At 49.8% G+C, this 21,602-nt stretch overlaps 1 protein-coding gene across 1 annotated transcript in view; it reads left to right on the top strand.

Annotated features, from left to right (window-relative positions):
- Positions 1 to 556: 556 nt before the first annotated feature.
- The window catches only part of LOC138260967 (rho guanine nucleotide exchange factor 3-like), a 197,999-nt gene continuing 176,953 nt past the window's right edge, over positions 557 to 21,602 (top strand). Inside the window, exon 1 of the mRNA XM_069209525.1 lies at positions 557 to 857. Within this exon, the coding sequence (XP_069065626.1) occupies positions 793 to 857 (65 nt within the window). The 5' untranslated portion in view covers positions 557 to 792. The remainder of the gene's footprint in view (positions 858 to 21,602) is intronic.

Here is a 21,602-nt window from a genome sequence, read left to right as displayed (position 1 = left end):
GTGCAGAGATCCCCTCCTCTGCATATCTTCAAGTGCAACTCCCTGTAATACACGTGATTGCAAAATTAAAGTTACGAACTCTTCCTGTTAGAGAACCAGTTTCTTGGGTGCTACCAAATGTTGGTCTGTTTGAGGAGCCCAACACCTCCTGCTTTCCAGTATTGAGACCCCCAGGCAGTTCTGCCAACACCCTTTGCTATTTTAGCCCAACGAGCATCAATTCGGACCTCCAGACCCTACTCATAACCTCTAATGCACCTCAGGCCAAACCTGCAGGCCCAGAAGCTTCCAGGGCTTAGTCTTGGCTTTAAGCAATGCACCTAAATCTTCACTTGCAGCATTCAGCGCTACGCCAGTTCTAATACCCCCCAGCGCTGCAAGGGCACCTTATTCCAGCCTTGCACACAAGGGTCCCCTGTCCTCCGGTTCACCAGCCGCACTGATGGTTCGTAATCATCGCTTTTACCGGAGGCAGCACGATTTTGCAAGCAGGAAGCCTCCCTCCCTGCACCTAGTGCAGGGTCTGTACATGTTCTCAGCGCTGACAGGAAGCAGCGGCCACAGACGGAAACTTCAAGCCAGCCTAGATATTTTCACAGCCTCTTCACTGTTCTGCCCTCTTCTGAAGCGGGCGCATCACTGTCCAGGAGAGCAGCTGGGACAGGGGGTGGCAGGAGGAAGAGCAGAGTAAGAGGGGTCCCCCATGGAGCAGTCCATGGCCAGCCACTGCGGGGGATCTCTGGTACTCCCCTGACCAGGGCTAGGGAGGACTCCGGAAGGCACTGACTCAAAATGGAACTGAGCCCAGAGACACCTGCCGGCGAGGACTCCGATGTGGACCTCTGTGAAACAGCCTGGTAAGACCGACCCCATCACCGCTCTACAGCAGTCTAGAATGTGCTCTCGCTGACTTAGAAACACTTTTAGAAAACAGAGGAGGGTCTACATTTCAGATCAGATCATTCAAGACAAATTAGTAGGTTGCGGCCTGTAAATTGCTAATATACAAGATTATTTCCTATTACTCTTACGCTTTTGCAACATTGTTGATAAATCAATGTGCTCAGTGTAGCAAAGAATCTGGCAATATTTCCCTTGTCCTTGCAGTCTGCCACATTCTTAGAAATTAGGGTAAGTTTCAAAATGAATTAAGAGTTATTCTTGAAAAAGAAGTTATTTGAGCCAAGACTCATAGGATGATGGGTCTGTTTGAGGATCACTCTGCCCACAATCCACTTTCCTTTTTTATTTCCCTAGCTCTTGCTCAGATTTGTATCCAGAGATTGGACCAAATGAACTTTGCCCTCTGCTGGTGGTTGTTTTTTAAAATGAACTCCACCTTTTATTATTGGGTGGTGTAGATCCAGGGTACAGATGGTAATGATACTTTAACAAACAATCTGAGGTCCCTTCATTGGGCTCCTGATCTCGCTCGCCTCACCCACACACATCACAATGAGCATATTTTGACTTTTTAAACATCTTTTTCTAATAAATTGACTCATAAAAATAACACGTCAACTTATATGTTTTTCTGCTATGTGGGTTTCATATTCCTTACCAAGTAATTGAGTTGCAATGTATATATTTGTGTTATCAATTAAAATAAAATTATTAAAATATACATGCAAGTATGACATAACCTCATAAAAGTTTACCGACTTGTTTTGGTTCAGTCTAGTTTAGACATTACTACCCTCCCTCAAACAGGGAAAATACATCACGACTGTACTGAAACAAGTTGTTACAGCAGAGGTGTGACGCCACAGCGGTGTGAAAGGCAGGTCACTGAACAGAATCACAACTATTGCTTAAACAGTTAAAATGAGAACTAGCTATCCAGTTTCCTTACTTCTCAATGTTTCCCCTGAAAATTCACAGGAATTAGGTAATATAGAGACATTTATGGGGCATTGTTTATTTATTGCGCTGTTGGAGTTTCTTACAATGAATCAAGAGTTTATCTGTAATGTACAGGATATTTTAACAGTCAGTTTTGAAAGTGACTTCCATTAAACTATTGAAAATATATGTTTGCAACAACTCACAAAGGGTACCTTGGTGAGTGTATTTTCACAGTTCAAATTCCACTTGTTGTACTCCTCTGGAACTTCAATATCTCTTTTCTAAGAAGGAACATGAAACTAAGGACTTACAAGAGGTTTTGGTGAACGGTAGCGAAGTAAACAATTCTTAAAAGGATTAACATAACTTCTGGCCGATCGTTGTATGTCAGGATGTGGGTGACAAAATTATCATCTCACATAAAATGTGTCCTAAATATTGAGTAAAAAAAATATTGTATCAGTTGGTGTCAATTTTGTTTATTGAATTTAATGAGCAATATTTTTTAAAGAACATTTAGGACACAATATTTTAGTCAGATGATATGTAGTCCATAATCTTCTGGTAAGATACCTAGCATACAGTATAAAAAATTGCAAACCACGTCTCTCTCCTTAGCTCTATTGAACAGCTTCATCTATGGTGTTTTATTACCTATAATCCGCAGTGATTTGCAATCTTCATGTAGCACATGACAGAGGGCACCCTATTCCATATAGCACTCATTCATTAGGATTGAATTACAATATGGGCTATTCCTGCACTCTTTCACTTTTGGTAGATGTCAACCACTGTTACTTTCAAGATGAGAATGTGGCGTTACAGCCAGCGCTGCCAACTTTGGAACTGGGGAACTAGTATCGGGTCTAAACATCTTGTGATTCTGGGAAAATCACGGAATTTCCACATGCATAAAAAACATAAGCAAGCATTGGCAATGCCAATAGGTCCTGACAATCTGGCAATCCGAGAGCTATAGACGCTGGCAATGTAAATGTATTTGTGTACGGCTCTCGGGCTGTTTTTATTAATATACACAAATGCATTAACATTGCCAATGTCTATAACTCTCAGTTAGCCAAGTCCTATTGTCTTTGCCAATGCCTGTTTGATTGTGTTGTCCACGGGACACTCTCCAATGCTTCGAACTATTGGTACTACTATTTAACACCAATCACGAGCCTCTGAATGAATCACCAATGCCTTCACGCCAGAGAATGCATCAGCTCAGATTTGCCTATTGTGCCTAAGGTTCACTCTTCCGAAAGGAGAAGAGAAGTAAACAAGTGAAGCAATTAAAAGTAAAACGCAATAGAAAAAGAAACTGAGACCCTGATATAGCAAGGAGCTTGGAATATATCGGGATAGAGGAATGAAATGAAGTGAAGCAGATAAAACCCAGGGAAAAATGAAAGAACAGTAACACTGGCAGGGAAGATAAGAAAAAAAAGCGACAAGCAGCGAGAGGCGTTTAGGCACTACTAATGATCGGGGAAAGAGGAGCCAGGCAGCAACATGCGATTTAAAAAATAAATAAGCTTGGCGCTAATTAAAACAACATCGCTCCTAATGTGTTGTGGGACTGGTCACCCATTAAAAAAAAAAAAAAAAAAGTAGTTCTGAAACAGTGGATAGAAAATGGCTGCTGCAGTGGTGCTTTTGGGAGGGCATGATTTATGCATGCCCTTGTCAAATGGGGATAACGAAAAATGGAGTGACGATGGTGCCAGCAAATGGGAAGCCTATGGATGGGCAGTAAGCCCACGAAGTAAATACAGCATGTCTCATTTTGAGACAGTGCATGCTTGCCGTCTAGAGACGAGACATAAAAAATAAAGATGACCTTTTGTGATGTGACTGGTGCTCAGGTGAAGCACTCCAATACCTTGGGGTTGAGTCCATGGTATATAAAAATGCAAGAAAAAATACTAACAATCATAGCTGGAAAGATTTTCCTGAAATTCAGTAACTCCATCATGGAACATGATGGGGCTAAAACACGTACTCTAGGAAGCAGCTGCCCTTTTGTACCTTCCACTCAACCACCAACCCTAGATTATTTTCTGCAGACACGGACGCCATCATTGATGGAAATATATCCTTGATTAAAAATGTGTTTTATTGTAAAATCATGTCATCTTCAAAATTTGGCAGCCAGGACATCATTAATTGTAGTACAACACTGTTCTAAACATTATTCTAATCCTCTCCTTACTATATAGCATTTCTGCACTCTGCACAAACCTGGAGTTACCCACCACCTTTCGGACAACTGCCTCTATCCAGAAGTACACCTTACACCTGCGAGAGGGGGAAGATTCCCCAGTGCTAGACCAGGCCAGGCACCGTGACCCACTACAGATTGCACAATGCTAATTTGCTTTTCAAGTGCAGTGCTGCCCTAATTAAGTTTAGTCAAGTGCCAGTGTGCCGCTAAACAATTGGTCTGTTTCTAGGGCTTTAGTTACAATGAAATAGGTTCCAAATATTTTTTTCTTGAAACATACCATTCGAAATAATATTCTCAAAATGTAAGCTTCACGCAGTTTGGTACTGAGGTTGTAGAACACCTGTCTAAAAAATAATTGATTTGTGATGTGATAGACCGATTGGGCTATTCTAATTCCACATTGCCGGTATGTTAAGGTAGGCTTATATCAGCTATGCTAGTCATAGACCCCTTTGCCAACCCACTGATGACAAATAAAAAAACAAATGCTGTTATAAAAATGAAATGGAACCCCTTACACTTATTTCAAACTTTTCAGTTTTAGAATTATTCTTTTTAACATCTCGTTTATATTTTTAGGTTAGTATTTTACTTATTCACATCTTCTTGCATTGAGTTGAGTGACCTATACAAAAGAACGTTTTCGATTTCCAGCTGCTCTGTGTACAATTTAAAAAAAAAATGAAATATAACTTTAAAATCAAATACAGGCCCTCATTCCGACTTCGGCGGGTGGCGGGCACCGCCCGCCGTTCGGAAACCGCCGAAAGACCGCACCGCGGTCATAAGACCGCGGGGGTCATTTTGACTTTCCGCTGGGCCAGCGGGCGATCGCCAGAAGATCGCCCGCCGGCCCAGCGGGAAAGCCCCTGCAACGAGGAAGCCGGCTCTGAATGGAGCCGGCGGAGTTGCAGGGGTGCGACGGGTGCAGTGGCACCCGTCGCGATTTTCACTGTCTGCAAAGCAGACAGTGAAAATCTGTATGGGGCCCTGTTAGGGGGCCCCTGCACTGCCCATGGCAGTGGCATGGGCAGTGCAGGGGCCCCCAGGGGCCCCACGACACCCGTTCCCGCCATCCTGGTTCTGGCGGTTGCTGGCGGGAAGGGGGTCGGAATCCCCATGGCGGCGCTGCAAGCAGCGCCGCCTTGGAGGATTCCCTGGGCCAGGGGAAAACCGGTGGGAAACCGCTGGTTCCCCTTTTCTGACCGCGGCGGTAGAATAGCCCTGGAAGCACCGCCAGCCTGTTGGCGGTGCTTCCGCTGCCCTCCGCCCTGGCGGTCAGAGACCGCCAGGGTTGGAATGAGGGCCACAGTGTCTTATTTATAGGGCACCAAGTTGGAGTCCAACTCGGCAGCTTTTCTTGAACTTATGATTTACTGCCAGCTCTATCCTGATGTTCTCTTTGATAAACTAGCCATGGTTTTCTTCCTCAACGCCCGTCAAGCATGGAAACAAAGTGTGGTTTCTGGTCCTAGCAGTCAGCAAGGACTTAGAGAGATTGGCGAAGCCTAGAGGTCTAGGTGACAAACAGGGTAAGTGAGACTCTGGAGTCCACGTTCATCGCACCTCATCCAGGTCTAATGTGGATTAGACCCTCAGAAAGTTCCCCACAGTGAGTATTTCAGCTCGCAGCATTGGGTTCTTATGTGGGTCCCTATGGGACAGGGTTTGAAACATCAACCCAGTTTGAATCTCTGTGGAGATGTAAAGTCTAGAATACCCCATAACAAAGTTCAAATGTGGAGCAGTAAAAGTATTGTGTGAGCAGCTCTCTCGGCTATTCCCTTTCATTAGCTGTGCTGTGTAAAATCTGAGCCATCACAGCCTCAGGGGAAGACTGGAGCTCCAAGCCTCGCCAGCTGTTCCTCCAGAGCTTGGGGCTCACAACGAGGCTGATAGGCTGCCCAACAGTGCAGTATGAAATGGGTGCTCGAGTACAACACTAGCAAATAATTCAAGAATATAATTGTTTGCAAGTTAGCAATGCTGTAGCCTTGTAATTGCAGGCATGTTATTTTTCCTTCTGTTCAGCTTTCTCCATTCTCGACCTAGCACCACTTTGAATGGTGCTAGGGTTAGTGACAAAACTGCATTTGGTGAGGCTGGAGAGCGCATGTGCCTCTCCACCTGTGCGCTGCCTATGCTTCTTTTTCTGCCCCCACCCTCCATTACATCTTGCAGCATCTTCTACTTGCCAGTACACTTCTTCAAGAAGTGTGGGGGCAGCTCTGCTCTCATGCCTATCTACGCCCCTATAACAACCTGTTCTTTATGTAGCACCCTTTGGAGGAAGTTTGTACCAAACCTCGGCATTGATCACATATGAGTAATTTCTACCACCAGGGCCACTCTGGCTCTGATATGCACAAAGGGTTGGAAGACTCCCAAAGGGAAACCCTTCTCACAGAGTGTCAAATCGTGACGTAGTTCTGAGGCCCAGTCCCTTTCCCTGGTTCTCAGAGCCATCTGGTAATGATAGGACCTCTCTAAATCCCTTAGAATTGGCAGCCGTCAAGTCTCTTCAACTCATTCAAGCTCAAGAACAGGAGGAAGGATAGGGAAGATTTCTTAGCAAGGAACCTCAGGAAAAGGTCCCGTTAGCCTGGAAAGAAGACATCCTGCAAAATACAAGTGGTCAAGTTGGAGGAGGACAGAAAACGGGATATCTAGCAGAAACTGGCAAATGTCTCATCTGCCCTCCTTACAGTCCCCTGCTTCTTTTGAAGACCTAAGAACACAGTTCACAAAATACCCAGTGCCAGATAAAATGGTATTGGAGGAGAGCCCTGCTTAGGTGACCCCTCTGATGCCGTTCCCACTTGTGTCCCTATTTCTGGAACAGTCATTTAAACCACGATTGTCCAGGACAGAAAAAGTCCAGAAACGTCCCCAGCATGGGAGGAGCTTGACAACTGCTTGGGGTCTGTCTGCATAAAAAAAAACATAGGTGCAGACCATTCCCCCATGCCAGAATGGCAGACCTGCTTCATATTGTTCACTCAAAGCAGCTCCCACCATTGAGCCGAGAGATGCCTGAAGGGGAACTATGCCAAGGGCGAAAACTTGTGATTCAGCTTACAATGAGAATCCAAAGTCAACCACAAATTGTAATTGCCATGTTAAATATGCAGGGGAACTCAACCCGCTCCTTGCCGCCCTTAAAAGTACCGGCTCCAAGACTTCCTTGAAGTCTCAGATGATTGCTTGACAGGACCAGTGCTCACATGACTAGAGACAGAGGATTGTGGCAATGAAGAGAGATTATGTACTGAAGGACTCTGGCGATGCAGGGTGGACTGCGTGAAAAGATGCATTTCGGAGACAGAAGATGGTTGTGCTTCTGAGTTCTTCGGCTCCCGACATCAGTACAAGATGTAGCATTCTTCTGAATTAAGTGAACAGAACCCTATTAAAGACCAGAGGTGTCACTGCATTTATTCAGGCCCCCAAAATAGATCCAGAGGAAACCTTCCCTAACACCTCAAGAGCACTTTTGAAACCTGACAGTAGGCAAAAGCACCACACCCCCTTGACCACGATGCAAGCTTTACAGCCTGTGCTCAACCAGCTCTTTCTGGCTTCACTGGTTCATCAACTTTCTCAGTCGTGTTCTTGGCACAGAGAGTTGCTTGCACTCAAAACACTTTCCCACCTCTTTTATAACATCCAGCCTGCCCTGGTTACCCTTTGGCTCACAAATGCTACGCCCATCTGGGCCCAGGGTCCATCCAACCAAGCTAGGCCCCTTGATCCTTACTTTCATGCTCACTTCCATGTTGCAGAGCAAAAGAGTCAATGGCCAATATGCACACCAAAAACAAGCAACGGGGGAGGCTCAGTAGCATCCACTAACCCCCCCCCCCCCATCCACCAAAGCAGCTAAGTGGGGGCTGCCTCTGGCCTGATGGGCTACCAAGATGGATCACAGCAAAATCCAGACTAGGTTTTTATGGGTTTTTGGTGATATGTAGGCTGATCATGGGCCTCCTACTGCCATCATATGGATGTAAAGTTCTATCGGATAGTTTTGGTTACCATCACAGTGGTCACTACCACAGCGCTATTGTGTACTCTGCAGCTATTACTTAATTCCTGATTTTGTCATAAGTAGGAACTAAACCTTTCGAAATCAGGGGAATTCCAGCCTCCTTAATTAAGCACATAACACAGTTCACACTCTTCGATACTCCAGAGGGAGATTCCTCAAGATGCTTGATGACACTAGATGCTTAACAGATATTACTAAGCCTTGAAAAAGTGGCAAATAGACAAAACACGTGTCGGCTAGCAACATATAAATTGCCAATAAAGATTGTGGGACTGCGTAAAATATGTTTTCAATAAATCTCTTACATTTTGAAACTAACCATGAATGACTGGTCAAGTGTGCTTCGGTATGAGTTTGTTACAATTAAGCCTTTATGGACCTCTTTTGCCTGCGGGTTTGGGGACAAAAAGCTCATAAATGGCAAAGGGGCTGAGGGCTGAGTACAGACATAGATGTGCAAATAGAGCAGGGGAGAAAGGGAAGAAACAAAAAGTAAGGGATCAGAAGACGAAAGATGCGGAGATGCAAATGGGGAAGAAAGGAGAGATTAAAGGTGACAGGAAGAGAGGTGAAAGGAATGGTGAAGGGGCAAATGGATGAGAGGAAGACCTTAAGGAACCAAGAAAAGGTGAGAGGAAGAAAAGATGGAGAATTGGTGAAAAGATGGAGGAAAAGAAGGTTAAGTAAAGGGTGGGTAAATGGATGAAGGGTGGAGGATAGATGGAGGGGTGAAAGAACAAATGGCTGAAAGAATTGATGGCTGGAAAGGAGGAAGGACCTCTTCTATGGAGATTCATTCTTTGCTTATGCAATATCATTAGAAGCATACGTCAAAGTGGGGGTGCGTTAATTTTCTGGCTCTTCCTTGGGGTGAGGTGACAAGCTTAAGTGGAACGTTCTATCCTGTTCCGTCCCGCTCCCATTGTGGCCTTGCCCCAGGAGTCAGGGTACATTACTCCCTTTCATTCTTCAGCTAATGTCCCCATCTCAAAAAACGACGAAGCTCACTTTTTAAAGCTGGAGAAGTATATCTCTTCATTTGCTGGTCATAGGCAGTGGAATAATCATCCATTAACCAGAAATACAGAAACAACGGTGACGAAAGGTCTAGAGATCCATAAATGTGTCAGCTGATGCTTTAGGTATATAATAGTCTGTGATCAATCATCATGGCATTATGGGTGCCATTTTGGAGTCAGGCACTTCAGTTTCACTTATCGTACTAATGTGTGATACTTTTGAGCACCTTAAGGTGCCTCAAGGGGTGCACTGTGAGCAAATAAATGCAGAGAGAAAGAACATTTGATGAGCCAAGTGACTCTTATTTGCACATCAACGTATCTTTTCTATGGTGCCAGAAAAGTGGGTTTCAAAACAAATGGTCCCCACATGAAAGCTCAGCTTTAGCCATGAGCCCCTCTGTAGGCAAAAGAACTACATGAACAAACTTCCAGCCACACAAACACTCAGTGTCAGTGAATACGATAGGTATGCTACGGATGTTGGTCAGCAAAGCACTGAAATAGAACACTGGAGCCATCATTAATTGCAGCAGGAACAGTAGTACGAGGTGTGAGGGTCTCAAAGCATCTATGTTGCAGCTGTCATGTACCACCCTGGTCGGAGGGGAGAGGAGGGTGAGAGGCCCATTTTACTTGCTTTTGTTAGGTCCCATGGCCCCCATTCTACGTCACTGCGATAGAATAGAAACTAAGACCCTCATTATGACTTAGGCGGTCTGTCAGCAAGACCGGCAAAGCCACGGGCGCCAGAAGACCGCCAGTGCCAGGGCGGGGATGTTGTATCTGGAGGGGGGGGCGCTGTACTTGGTGGGGGGTTAGAGGGGATTGTGCATGGGAGGAGTCATCTACTGGTGACAGGGAAGAAATTCCCTGTCACCTGTAGCATTTCCGCCAGGGTTTTCTTGGTGCTACCACCATGGAAACCCTGGTGGAAAGGCAGCTCATAATACGGCAGGCGGTCTTCTGTGGACCGCTGGGTCAGAGATGCTCATCTTCGGCCCAGCGAGTCTGAGCACCCTGCTGGTACAAGTGGGGATGTGGCGGGTTAGCAGAGGCCAACTCGCCAGACTAATAATGTGGCGGTCTCCACAGCCAGCCTGTTGGCGGTAAAACTGCCACCTTTGCCCTGGCAGTCAGAAGACCGCCAGGGTCATAATGACAAATATTACCAATGTAGGTATGAGGGTACAGAAAGTGGTAAATACATAACAGTTCTGTGTACTTCCCTTCCGCGTACTTACAGATGTGTTCGCTTTTTCTCCCAGAAGGTAGAGATGTACCTCCTCTATTTCCATCTACAGTCCCATCTGGTGTTTCAGCACGGGGACAAGCCCACAGCTCTGCAGCTGTACTTCATTTTTGCCAGTGGTTGCAAGTAGTGGCTGTGGGCACCTGCTCTTGTTTTTGGGGACCAGGACTTATTGTTCACCATTAGGTTTTGGTCAAGAGTAAAAGAAAAAAAAAAGTGGAAAAAGGAGGAAGAAGAATTCCTTAAAAATATATGTTAGGATTATACAGATGGAGCAGAATGTTCCCATTGTTGGCCGAACCTCATCGGCTTCCAGTTAATTAGCTTACCTGGCTCAAGTGCATGGGCATAATTCACTGTCCCTTTTAAAAACAAGGGACACTTTGGGGGTGAGCCCGCCAAGCGGGAACCGCCAGAAGACCGTACCGCGGTCGAAAGACCGCGGCGGTCATTCTGGGTTTCCCACTGGGCTGGCGGGCGACCGCCAAAAGGCCGCCCGCCAGCCCAGTGGGAAACAGCCTTCCCACAAGGACGCCGGCTCAGGATTGAGCCGGCGGAGTGGGAAGGTGCGACGGGTGCAGTGGCACCCGTCGCGTATTTCAGTGTCTGCAAAGCAGACACTGAAATACAAGGTGGGGCCCTCTTACAGGGGGCCCCTGCAGTGCCCATGCCATTGGCATGGGCACTGCAGGGGCCCCCAGGGGCCCCGCGGCACCCCCTACCGCCATCCTGTTCCTGGCGGGAGACCCGCCAGGAACAGGATGGCGATAGGGGGTGTCAGAATACCCATGGCGGCGGAGCGCACTCCGCCGCCATGGAGGATTCTCAAGGGCAGCGGAAAGTCGGCGGGAGACCGCCGACTTTCCGTTTCTGGCCGCGCCTGAACCGCCGCGGTCAGAATGCCCAGCGGTGCACCGCCAGCCTGTTGGCGGTGCTACCGCGGTCATTCGCCCTGGCGGTTTTTACCGCCAGGGTTAGAATGACCACCTTTATATACTGGCAAAGTAAAGCCTTACAAGCCGCATAGATACTTGTGCTCTCCCAGAGGAACTTTGCTTTGCACTCTGTACTATGAAAGATCAAGTTTAGGTGGCTGTTTTTTAGGCCGGCAAACTACACAACAGGTCTGGATTGTGACGATGCAGCTGGCAAACAGACGTATTGCTAGCAATATCCTTAAAGTTAGCTTTGGGTTCCCCCTTTCAATCATTGGCTTTCTTCAATCAGCCTCTCTCAGACATTGGCTTGAGACTTTGTCAATCACATATTTCCTCACCTGAGTAGGGCATAATATCTCTTGGCTTTTTGAGTGTATCCTTATGCCTCATTCAAATTGAAATGCACGAGGGACTACTTTACTACTTTATCCCTCTCGCTCTGCTGCTGGCCTCCTACTATGTGCCTTGAGCTAATGTTCCAGTGCTCCATATGTTGTTAGCACATTAACTCCAGAGTTATTTGCTTTTCCAATGCTTGTTTCTTCTGGTTGCTAAACAATGGAATCTTCTTCCTTTAGCTCTGAGGTCTCTTCTGACCATCTTACCTTCAGAAAAGCCTTGAAGCCTTTTTTTTCAGCAAATATGCAGCCTTATCTTCCAGTCGAGGTGTTATACACACACCTAGCGCTAGGACACCCCTGAGATAATAATTTTTCTTTTTGAACATAACAAGAAAGAAAAGAAAAATATGAAACTAGTGACAAAGTCAGAAGAGACAGAAAGCATAGTTACAAAATCACCCTGCAGGAGTGAAATAAAGAGACAGGAAGTGTCGGGTGGTGAAAGAAAGAGGCGTTAGGAAATGTTGGTGTTCGGCAACCCTAACATTTTTAAGTACTGAGGAACTTTGGGTCCATGCTACACTTTCACAAATTAAGCAATGAGTGCTGTGCACCTCTGTCTGACTCCGCTGCTATCCCCATACTGAACTACACATCTGCTTGTGCACTGAAACTCACAGGTGTGGCCCCTGTTGTTCTGGTACAGAAAGCCGCATTTATGTAGTGCTTACTACCCCTGACGAGGCACAGAAGTACGATATGGCAAGTAGCACACTTCTCTGGAACCCACAGTTAGTGGTTAACCCAGTAGCTGTTGGAATTAGCCTTCTGCTGTCAAGGAGAACATTCTTAGAGAAAGGAGTTATGCAAAGGATGCAAAGTAAGGAGAGGGCCCTTCAAAAGAAAAATGAGAGGCATCAATCATACTTTCAGTCAAGCTCAAAATGTTCATGCAAGGTGTTAGGAACAAAGGGCCACATGAATGAAAAAATGTGTTTGCGATGTAACTAATTGCACATTTTTGCGAGTCGCAAACAGTGATGTACTAAAGTGTTCCAAGCACTTTCAGGCATTCCCAGTGGGTTGCAAATGGATATACTTAATTAATATTCATGAGGTTAGTTGCAATTTGTGACCCATCGAGGATGACCAAATATCACATGGATGGTAACCTGCTGGGGCCAGAAGACCACCATGTCTGTGATTACTTTTTAAGTAAAGCAATTTTTTAATGCAGCCCGTTTTCCTTAAAGGAAAACGGGATGTGTTTCAAAAAGAAAACCAAAAAGTTTTATTTGTATTTTTCCTAAGAGTAAGCAGTGGTCTGTTGACCGACGCCTGCTCTTAAAAAATGTTTTCATCCACATTCACAAAGGGGAAGGGGGCCCTTGGGGATCCCTTCCCATTTGCAAATGGGTTACCACCAATTTGAAATTACTGCTTACCTGCAAAGGTTTTTTTTAACACATTTCGGTAGCAAAACATTCTTACATCCCACTGTGAGTCGCTATTGGAAAGGGACACCCTTAACACGCCCCTGGCTAATACCGAATCGCAGACCCTATTAATAGGTTACTGAATCGCAAAAAGGGCCTTAGTACATCCCAAAATGTTTTTTTGCAATTGCACACTGTCCTATTCTGCAAATCGGACTGTTTGAGACCGGTAAAAACTTTCGTATATATGGCTCATAGAGTAAACCTTTGCAGTAGCTTGCGGTATGAGGATGCAAACCTGTAGAAAGACACATCATTATTTGCATGTGAGATGGAGCGATACTACCCACAATACAAATACGTGTGCACACATGCACATACACTTACCTCCCCTCCTGTCGCTTATGTGAAGCCTGGAGTCCGAGCACCTCTACCTTCGGCTTCTACTCAGTAACGTGGACTTGTTCTCTTCAACCCTGGATGCTGCTCTCTTGGTGCACCCCAGGCCTGACCCGCAGCATCCCTTTCTACTCCAGCCCGAGACCCACACACAGCTCTGCCAGTGCACCTCAGTACTGACCTGCAGCGTCCCTTTCTACTCCAGCACCGAGACCCACACACAGCTCTGCCAGTGCACCTCAGTCCTGACCCGCAGCATCCCTTTCTACTCCAGCACCGAGACCCACACACAGCTCTGCCAGTGCACCTCAGTCCTGACCCGCAACGTCCCTTTCTACTCCAGCACCGAGACCCACACACAGCTCTGCCAGTGCACCTCAGTCCTGACCCGCAGCATCCCTTTCTACTCCAGCACAGAGACCCACACACGGCTCTGCCGAAGCACCTCAGTCCTGACCCGCAGTATCCCTTTCTACTCCAGCACCGAGACCCACACACAGCTCTGCAAGTGCACCTCAGTCCTGACCCGCAGCATCCCTTTCTACTCCAGCACCGAGACCCACACACAGCTCTGTCAATGCACCTCAGTACTGACCTGCAGCGTCCCTTTCTACTCCAGCACCGAGACCCACACACGGCTCTGCTGATGCACCTCAGTACTGACCCGCAGCGTCCCTTTCTACTCCAGCACTGAGACCCACGCACAGCTCTGCTGATGCACCTCAGTCCTGACCCGCAGCGTCACTTTCTACTCCAGCACCGAGACCCACACACAGCTCTGTCAATGCACCCCAGGCCTGACCTGCAGGGTCCCTTTCTACTCCAGCACCGAGACCCACAACCAGCTCTGCCAGTGCACCTCAGTACTGACCTGCAGCGTCCCTTTCTACTCCAGCACTGAGACCCACGCACAGCTCTGCTGATGCACCTCACTCCTGACCTGCAGCGTCCCTTTCTACTCCAGCACTGAGACCCACGCACAGCTCTGCTGATGCACCTCAGTCTGACCCGCAGCGTCCCTTTCTACTCCAGCACCGAGACCCACAACCAGCTCTGCCAGTGCACCTCAGTACTGACCTGCAGCGTCCCTTTCTACTCCAGCACCGAGACCCACACACAGCTCCGTCAGTGCACCTCAGTCCTGACACGCAGCGTCCCTTTCTACTCCAGCCCGAGACCCACGCACAGCTCTGCTGATGCACCTCAGTCCTGACCCGCAGCATCCCTTTCTACTCCAGCACCGAGACCCACACACAGCTCTGCTGATGCACCTCAGTCCTGACCCGCAGCGTCCCTTTCTACTCCAGCCCCAAGACCCACACCGCTCTGCCAGTGCACCTCAGTCCTGACCCGCAGCGTCCCTTTCTACTCCAGCCCAGAGACCCACACACAGCTCTGCTGATGCACCTCAGTCCTGACCCGCAGCATCCCTTTCTACTCCAGCACCGAGACCCACACACAGCTCTGCTGATGCACCTCAGTCCTGACCCGCAGCATCCCTTTCTACTCCAGCCCGAGACCCACGCACAGCTCTGCTGATGCACCTCAGTCCTGACCTGCAGCGTCCCTTTCTACTCCAGCACCGAGACCCACACACAGCTCCGTCAGTGCACCTCAGTCCTGACCTGCAGCGTCCCTTTCTACTCCAGCCCGAGACCCACGCAGAGCTCTGCTGATGCACCTCAGTCCTGACCCTCAGCATCCCTTTCTACTCCAGCACCGAGACCCACACACAGCTCCGTCAGTGCACCTCAGTCCTGACCTGCAGCGTCCCTTTCTACTCCAGCCCGAGACCCACGCACAGCTCTGCTGATGCACCTCAGTCCTGACCCTCAGCGTCCCTTCCTACTCCAGCACTGAGACTCACACACAGCTATGTCAGTGCACCTCAGTCCTGACCCGCAGGATCCCTTTCTACTCCAGCACCGAGACCCACACACAGCTCTGTCAGTGCACCTCAGTCCTGACCCGCAGCGTCCCTTTCTACTCCAGCCCGAGACCCACACACAGCTCTGCTGATGCACCTCAGTCTTGACCTGCTACGTCCCTTTCTCCTGCAGTATCGAGACCCGCACACAGCTCTGTCAATGCACCTTGATCCTGACCTGCAGCGTCCCTTTCTACTCCAGCACTGAGACCCACACACAGCTCTGCTGATGCACCTCAGTCCTGACCCGCAGCATCCCTTTCTACTCCAGCCCGAGACCCACGCACAGCTCTGCTGATGCACCTCAGTCCTGACCTACAGCGTCCCTTTCTATTCCGGCACCGAGACCCACACACAGCTCCGTCAGTGCACCTCAGTCCTGACCCGCAGCGTCCCTTTCTACTCCAGCCCGAGACCCACGCACAGCTCTGCTGATGCACCTCAGTCCTGACCCGCAGCATCCCTTTCTACTCCAGCACCGAGACCCACACACAGCTCTGCCAGTGCACCTCAGTCCTGACCTGCAGCGTCCCTTTCTACTCCAGCCCGAGACCCACGCACAGCTCTGCTGATGCACCTCAGTCCTGACCCTCAGCATCCCTTTCTACTCCAGCACCGAGACCCACACACAGCTCCGTCAGTGCACCTCAGTCCTGACCTGCAGCGTCCCTTTCTACTCCAGCCCGAGACCCACGCACAGCTCTGCTGATGCACCTCAGTCCTGACCCTCAGCGTCCCTTCCTACTCCAGCACTGAGACTCACACACAGCTATGTCAGTGCACCTCAGTCCTGACCCGCAGGATCCCTTTCTACTCCAGCACCGAGACCCACACACAGCTCTGTCAGTGCACCTCAGTCCTGACCCGCAGCGTCCCTTTCTACTACAGCCCGAGACCCACACACAGCTCTGCTGATGCACCTCAGTCTTGACCTGCTACGTCCCTTTCTCCTGCAGTATCGAGACCCGCACACAGCTCTGTCAATGCACCTTGATCCTGACCTGCAGCGTCCCTTTCTACTCCAGCACTGAGACCCACACACAGCTCTGCCGAAGCCCCTCGGTCCTGACCCGCAGCATCCCTTTCTACTCTAGCATCGAGACCCATGCACGGCTCTGCCAATGCACCTCAGTCCTGACCCACAGCGTTCCTTTCTATTCCAGCACCGAGACCCACACACAGCTCTGTCAATGCACCACAGTCCTGACCCGCGTGTCCCTTTCTACTCCAGCACCGAGACCCACACACAGCTCTGTCAGTGCACCTCAGTCCTGACCCGCAGTGTCCCTTTCTACTCCAGCCCGAGACCCACGCACAGCTCTGCTGATGCACCTCAGTCCTGACCCGCAAGCGTCCCTTTCTACTCCAGCATCGAGACCCACACACAGCTCTGTCAATGCACCTCAGTCCTGACCTGCAGCGTCCGTTTCTTCTCCAGCACTGAGACCCACATGCAGCTCCGTCAGTGCACCTCATTCCTGACCCACAGAATCCCTTTCTACTCCAGCCCCGAGACCCACCCACAGCTCTGTCAATGCAGCTTGGTCCTGACCTGCAGCATCCCTTTCTACTCCAGCACCGAGACCCACACACAGCTCTGCCGAAGCCCCTCGGTCCTGACCCACAGCGTTCCTTTCTATTCCATCACCGAGACCCACACACAGCTCTGCCGAAGCCCCTCGGTCCTGACCCACAGCGTTCCTTTCTATTCCAGCACTGAGACCCACACACTGCTCTGTCAATGCACCTCAGTCCTGACCCGCCGTGTCCCTTTCTACTCCAGCACCGAGACCCACACACAGCTCCGTCAGTGCACCTCAGTCCTGACCCGCCGTGTCCCTTTCTACTCCAGCACCGAGACCCTCACACAGCTCTGTCAGTGCACCTCAGTCCTGACCTGCAGCGTCCCTTTCTACTCCAGCCCGAGACCCACGCACAGCTCTGCTGATGCACCTCAGTCCTGACCCGCAAGCGTCCCTTTCTAATCCAGCATTGAGACCCACACACAGCTCTGTCAATGCACCTCAGTCCTGACCTGCAGCGTCCGTTTCTTCTCCAGCACTGAGACCCACATGCAGCTCCGTCAGTGCACCTCATTCCTGACCCACAGAATCCCTTTCTACTCCAGCACTGAGACCCACCCACAGCTCTGTCAGTGCACCTCAGTCCTGACCTGCAACGTCCCTTTCTACTCCAGCACCAAGACCCACACACTGCTCTGCCGCAGCACCTCAGTCCTGTCCCGCAGCGCCCCTTTCTACTCCAGCACCGAGACCCACACACAGCTCTGCTGATGCACCTCAGTCCTGACCCGCAGCGTCCCTTTCTACTCCAGCACCGAGACCCACAAACGGCTCTGCTGATGCACCTCAGTCCTTACCCACAGCGTCCCTTAGTACTCCAGCAGCGAGCCCCGCACACAGCTCTGCCAGTGCACCTCAGTCCTGACCCGCAGCGTCCCTGTCTACTCCAGCCCCGAGACCCACACACGGCTCTGCTGATGCAACTCAGTCCTTACCCACAGCGTCCCTTTCTACTCCAGCACCGAGACCCACACACGGCTCTGCCGGAGCACCTCAGCACTGACCCACAGGGTCCCTTTCTACTCCAGCACCGAGACACACATACAGCTCTGCTGATGCACCTCACTCCTGACCCGCAGCGTCCCTTTCCATTCCAGCACCGAGCCCCGCACACAGCTCTATCAGTGCACCTCAGCACTGACCCGCAGCATCCCTTTCTATTCCAGCACCGAGACCCACACACGGCTCTGCTGATGCACCTCAGTCCTTACCCACAGCGTCCCTTTCTACTCCAGCACCGAGACCCACACACAGCTCTGCCAGTGCACCTCAGTCCTGACCCGCAGCGTCCCTTTCTACTCCAGCACCGAGACCCACGCACAGCTATGTCAGTGCACCTCACTCCTGACCTACAGCGTCCCTTTCTACTCCAGCACTGAGACCCACGCACAGCTCTGCTGATGCACCTCAGTCCTGATCCGCAATGTCCCTTTCTACTCCAGCACCGAGACCCACACACAGCTCTGCTGATGCACCTTAGTCCTGACCCGCAGCATCCCTTTCTACTCCAGCCCGAGACCCACGCACAGCTCTGCTGATGCACCTCAGTCCTGATCCGCAATGTCCCTTTCTACTCCAGCACCGAGACCCACACACAGCTCTGTCAGTGCACCTCAGTCCTGACCCGCAGCATCCCTTTCTACTCCAGCACCGAGACCCACACAGGGCTCTGCTGATGCACCTCAGTCCTGACCCACAGCGTCCCTTTCTGCTCCAGCACTGAGACCCACGCACAGCTCTGCTGATGCACCTCAGTCCTGATCCGCAATGTCCCTTTCTACTCCAGCACTGAGACCCACGCACAGCTCTGCTGATGCACCTCAGTCCTGATCCGCAATGTCCCTTTCTACTCCAGCACCGAGACCCACACACAGCTCCGTCAGTGCACCTCAGTCCTGAACCGCAGCGTCCTTTTCTACTCCAGCACCGAGACCCACCCACAGCTCTGCCAGTGCACCTCAGTCCTGAACTGCAGCGTCCCTTTCTACTCCAGCACCGAGACCCACACACAGCTCTGTCAATGCACCTCAGTCCTGATCCGCAGCGTCCCTTCTACTCCAGCCCCAAGACCAACCCACAGCTCTGTCAATGCACCTCAGTCCTGATCCGTAGCGTCCCTTTCTACTCCAACACTGAGACCCACCCACAGCTCTGTCAATGCACCTCAGTCCTGATCCGCAGCGTCCCTTTCTACTCCAGCCCCAAGACCCACCCACAGCTCTGCCAGTGCACCTCAGTCCTGATCCGCAGCGTCCCTTTCTACTCCAGCAGCGAGCCCCGCCCACAGCTCTGCTGATGCACCTCAGTCCTGACCTGCAGCGTCCCTTTCTACTCCAGCACGAGACCCACACACACCTATAAACAGCTCTGATAAAGCACCTCAGTCCAGACCTGTTAGATTCCCTATATGGGATGTATTTTCTGGAGCATTAACTTAGGTCGTAGATGCCGTGTGGATGTACGAGTGTTTTGTACACCATAGCAACAACACTGAGGCCGTGCATCACTTTGTCAATGCAATATAAACTTCATTATTGTAAGTGGCTCAGATCCGCGCCCTTGCAGCTTGCACACTTTTTAAAGTAACCCAGTTTAAATGGCTTTGTGTTCCTGGAGGCTGACGCATCTGCCTCTTTCGCTGTCCTCAGCGTGTTTTTGATGTTTCACTGCATCTGCCAAGAAGGTAGAAAGGAAGTGAGCAGGAAAGTGTCAGTAACAGGAACCGGCTCTATTTATAAACCACATCCCAGCTGCACAGGCGTGTGTGCGAGAGAGACAAGTGGGGCGTGTCCTCCTCACACCCTCAGCCACATCCTGGGTTCAAGGTCTATGCAAGAGCATTGTGTGGAAGAGGAGAACCGCACGGCTAGGCCTCAGAGCCTAGGCCCAGACCTTTGAAGTGTTACAATTCGCATGTCACGACCGAGCGATGGCAGAGTCTCGGCTCAGAGCCTGAGAAGGGCCTATGGACGAGATCGCATACTCCAGGATTAAGCTTCACCTGAGTCCAGACCCCTGAGATGTGCCTAATGAAGAGGTGACATACAAAGACCCTAGGCCTCACCTGCGTCCAGGCTCCTGAGAGGGGCTTATGGTAGCATACACTGAGACTGGGCCTCACGTGGTTCCAGACCCCGGAGGGGGGCCGATGGTAGCATCCACCGAGGCTAGGCCTCACCTGAGTCCAGACTCCTGAGAGGGGTCTGTGGTAGCATCCACCGAGGCTAGGCCTCACCTGAGTCCAGACTCCTGTGAGGGGTCTGTGGTAGTAAACATTGCAACTAGGCCTCACCTGAGCCAGACTCCTGAGAGGGGTCTGTGGTAGTAAACATTGCAACTAGGCCTCACCTGAGTCCAGACTCCTGAGGGTGTTGTGGTAGTATACATTGAGACTAGGTCTCACCTGAGTCCAAACTCCTGGGAGGGGTCTGTGGTAGCATAGACCGAGGCTACGCCTCACCTGTGTCCAGAACCCTGAATTATCGTTGAATATACAGAGGATAGTCCTCACCTGAGACCCCAGAAATGGGCCTAATGGTGAGGTAGCTTACACAGAGCCTACGTCTCATATGGGTCCAAACACCTGAAAGGGCCTATGGTAGCATACACCACTCACCAGAGTCCAGAATTGTGGGATGGGCCTAATAAAGTGGTAACGTACACCAAGGCTAGGCGTCACCTGAATCCAGGCTTCTAGGATGAGCCTTTGGTAGGATATGCAGAGTCTACTCCTCCCCTGAGATCAGTTCCCTGAGAAAGGCATGTGTAGGAGGTAACCTATACCAAGACGAAGCCTCGCCAAATCTTGACCCCTTAGGTGGGCTACAGAAGAGGTAACATATATCAAAATAGGGCCTCACCCGATTCCATACCCCTGAGATGGGCCTATGGCAAAGTTAACATATTAGAGTAAACAAATAGGCCTCAGAGTCTTACAAAACCTGATTGGGGTCTTTGGGTGAAGTAGCATATACCAAGGCTAGGAACCTTTCAGAAGGGTGTTGTTAGACCTGGCATCTTTTGCGTGGTCTCCCCTGTCTTTTTTGTCTATGCTTCCTATGTTTTGACTGTGTTCTGGACTTTGTTTTTGCTGTTTTTGGTACTCTAGGCACATTACCACTGCTGGCCAGTGCTAAAGTGCAAATGCGCCCTGTGTAAATTGCATGTGTAATTGGCTTTTCCATGATTAGCATATTTGATTTACTAGTAAGTCCCTAGTAAAGTGCACTAGAGGTGCTCAGGGCCTGTAAATCAAACTCTACTAGTGGGCCTGCAGCACTGATTGTGCCACCCACATGAGTAGCCCTGTAAACCTGGGTCAGACCTGCCAATGCAGTGTCTGTGTGTGCAGTTTTGACCTGCAAGATCAACCTGGCAGCACACACCTTCCTTTTTAGTATATGTAAGGCACCCCTAAGGTAGGCCCTAGATAGCCCCATGAGCAGGACACAGTGTATGTTAAAGGTAGGACTTGTACTGATGTGTTTTACATGTCCTGACAGTGAAATACTACCAAATTTGTTTTTCACTGTTGTAAAGCCTTTCTATCTCATACATGGGGGATGCTTTTAAATAACTCCTGAG

Source organism: Pleurodeles waltl, chromosome 10 (genome assembly GCF_031143425.1).
Source record: "Pleurodeles waltl isolate 20211129_DDA chromosome 10, aPleWal1.hap1.20221129, whole genome shotgun sequence".
In the NCBI taxonomy this organism is placed as follows: Eukaryota; Metazoa; Chordata; class Amphibia; order Caudata; family Salamandridae; genus Pleurodeles; species Pleurodeles waltl.
This window is presented reverse-complemented; position numbering and strand designations above follow the sequence as displayed.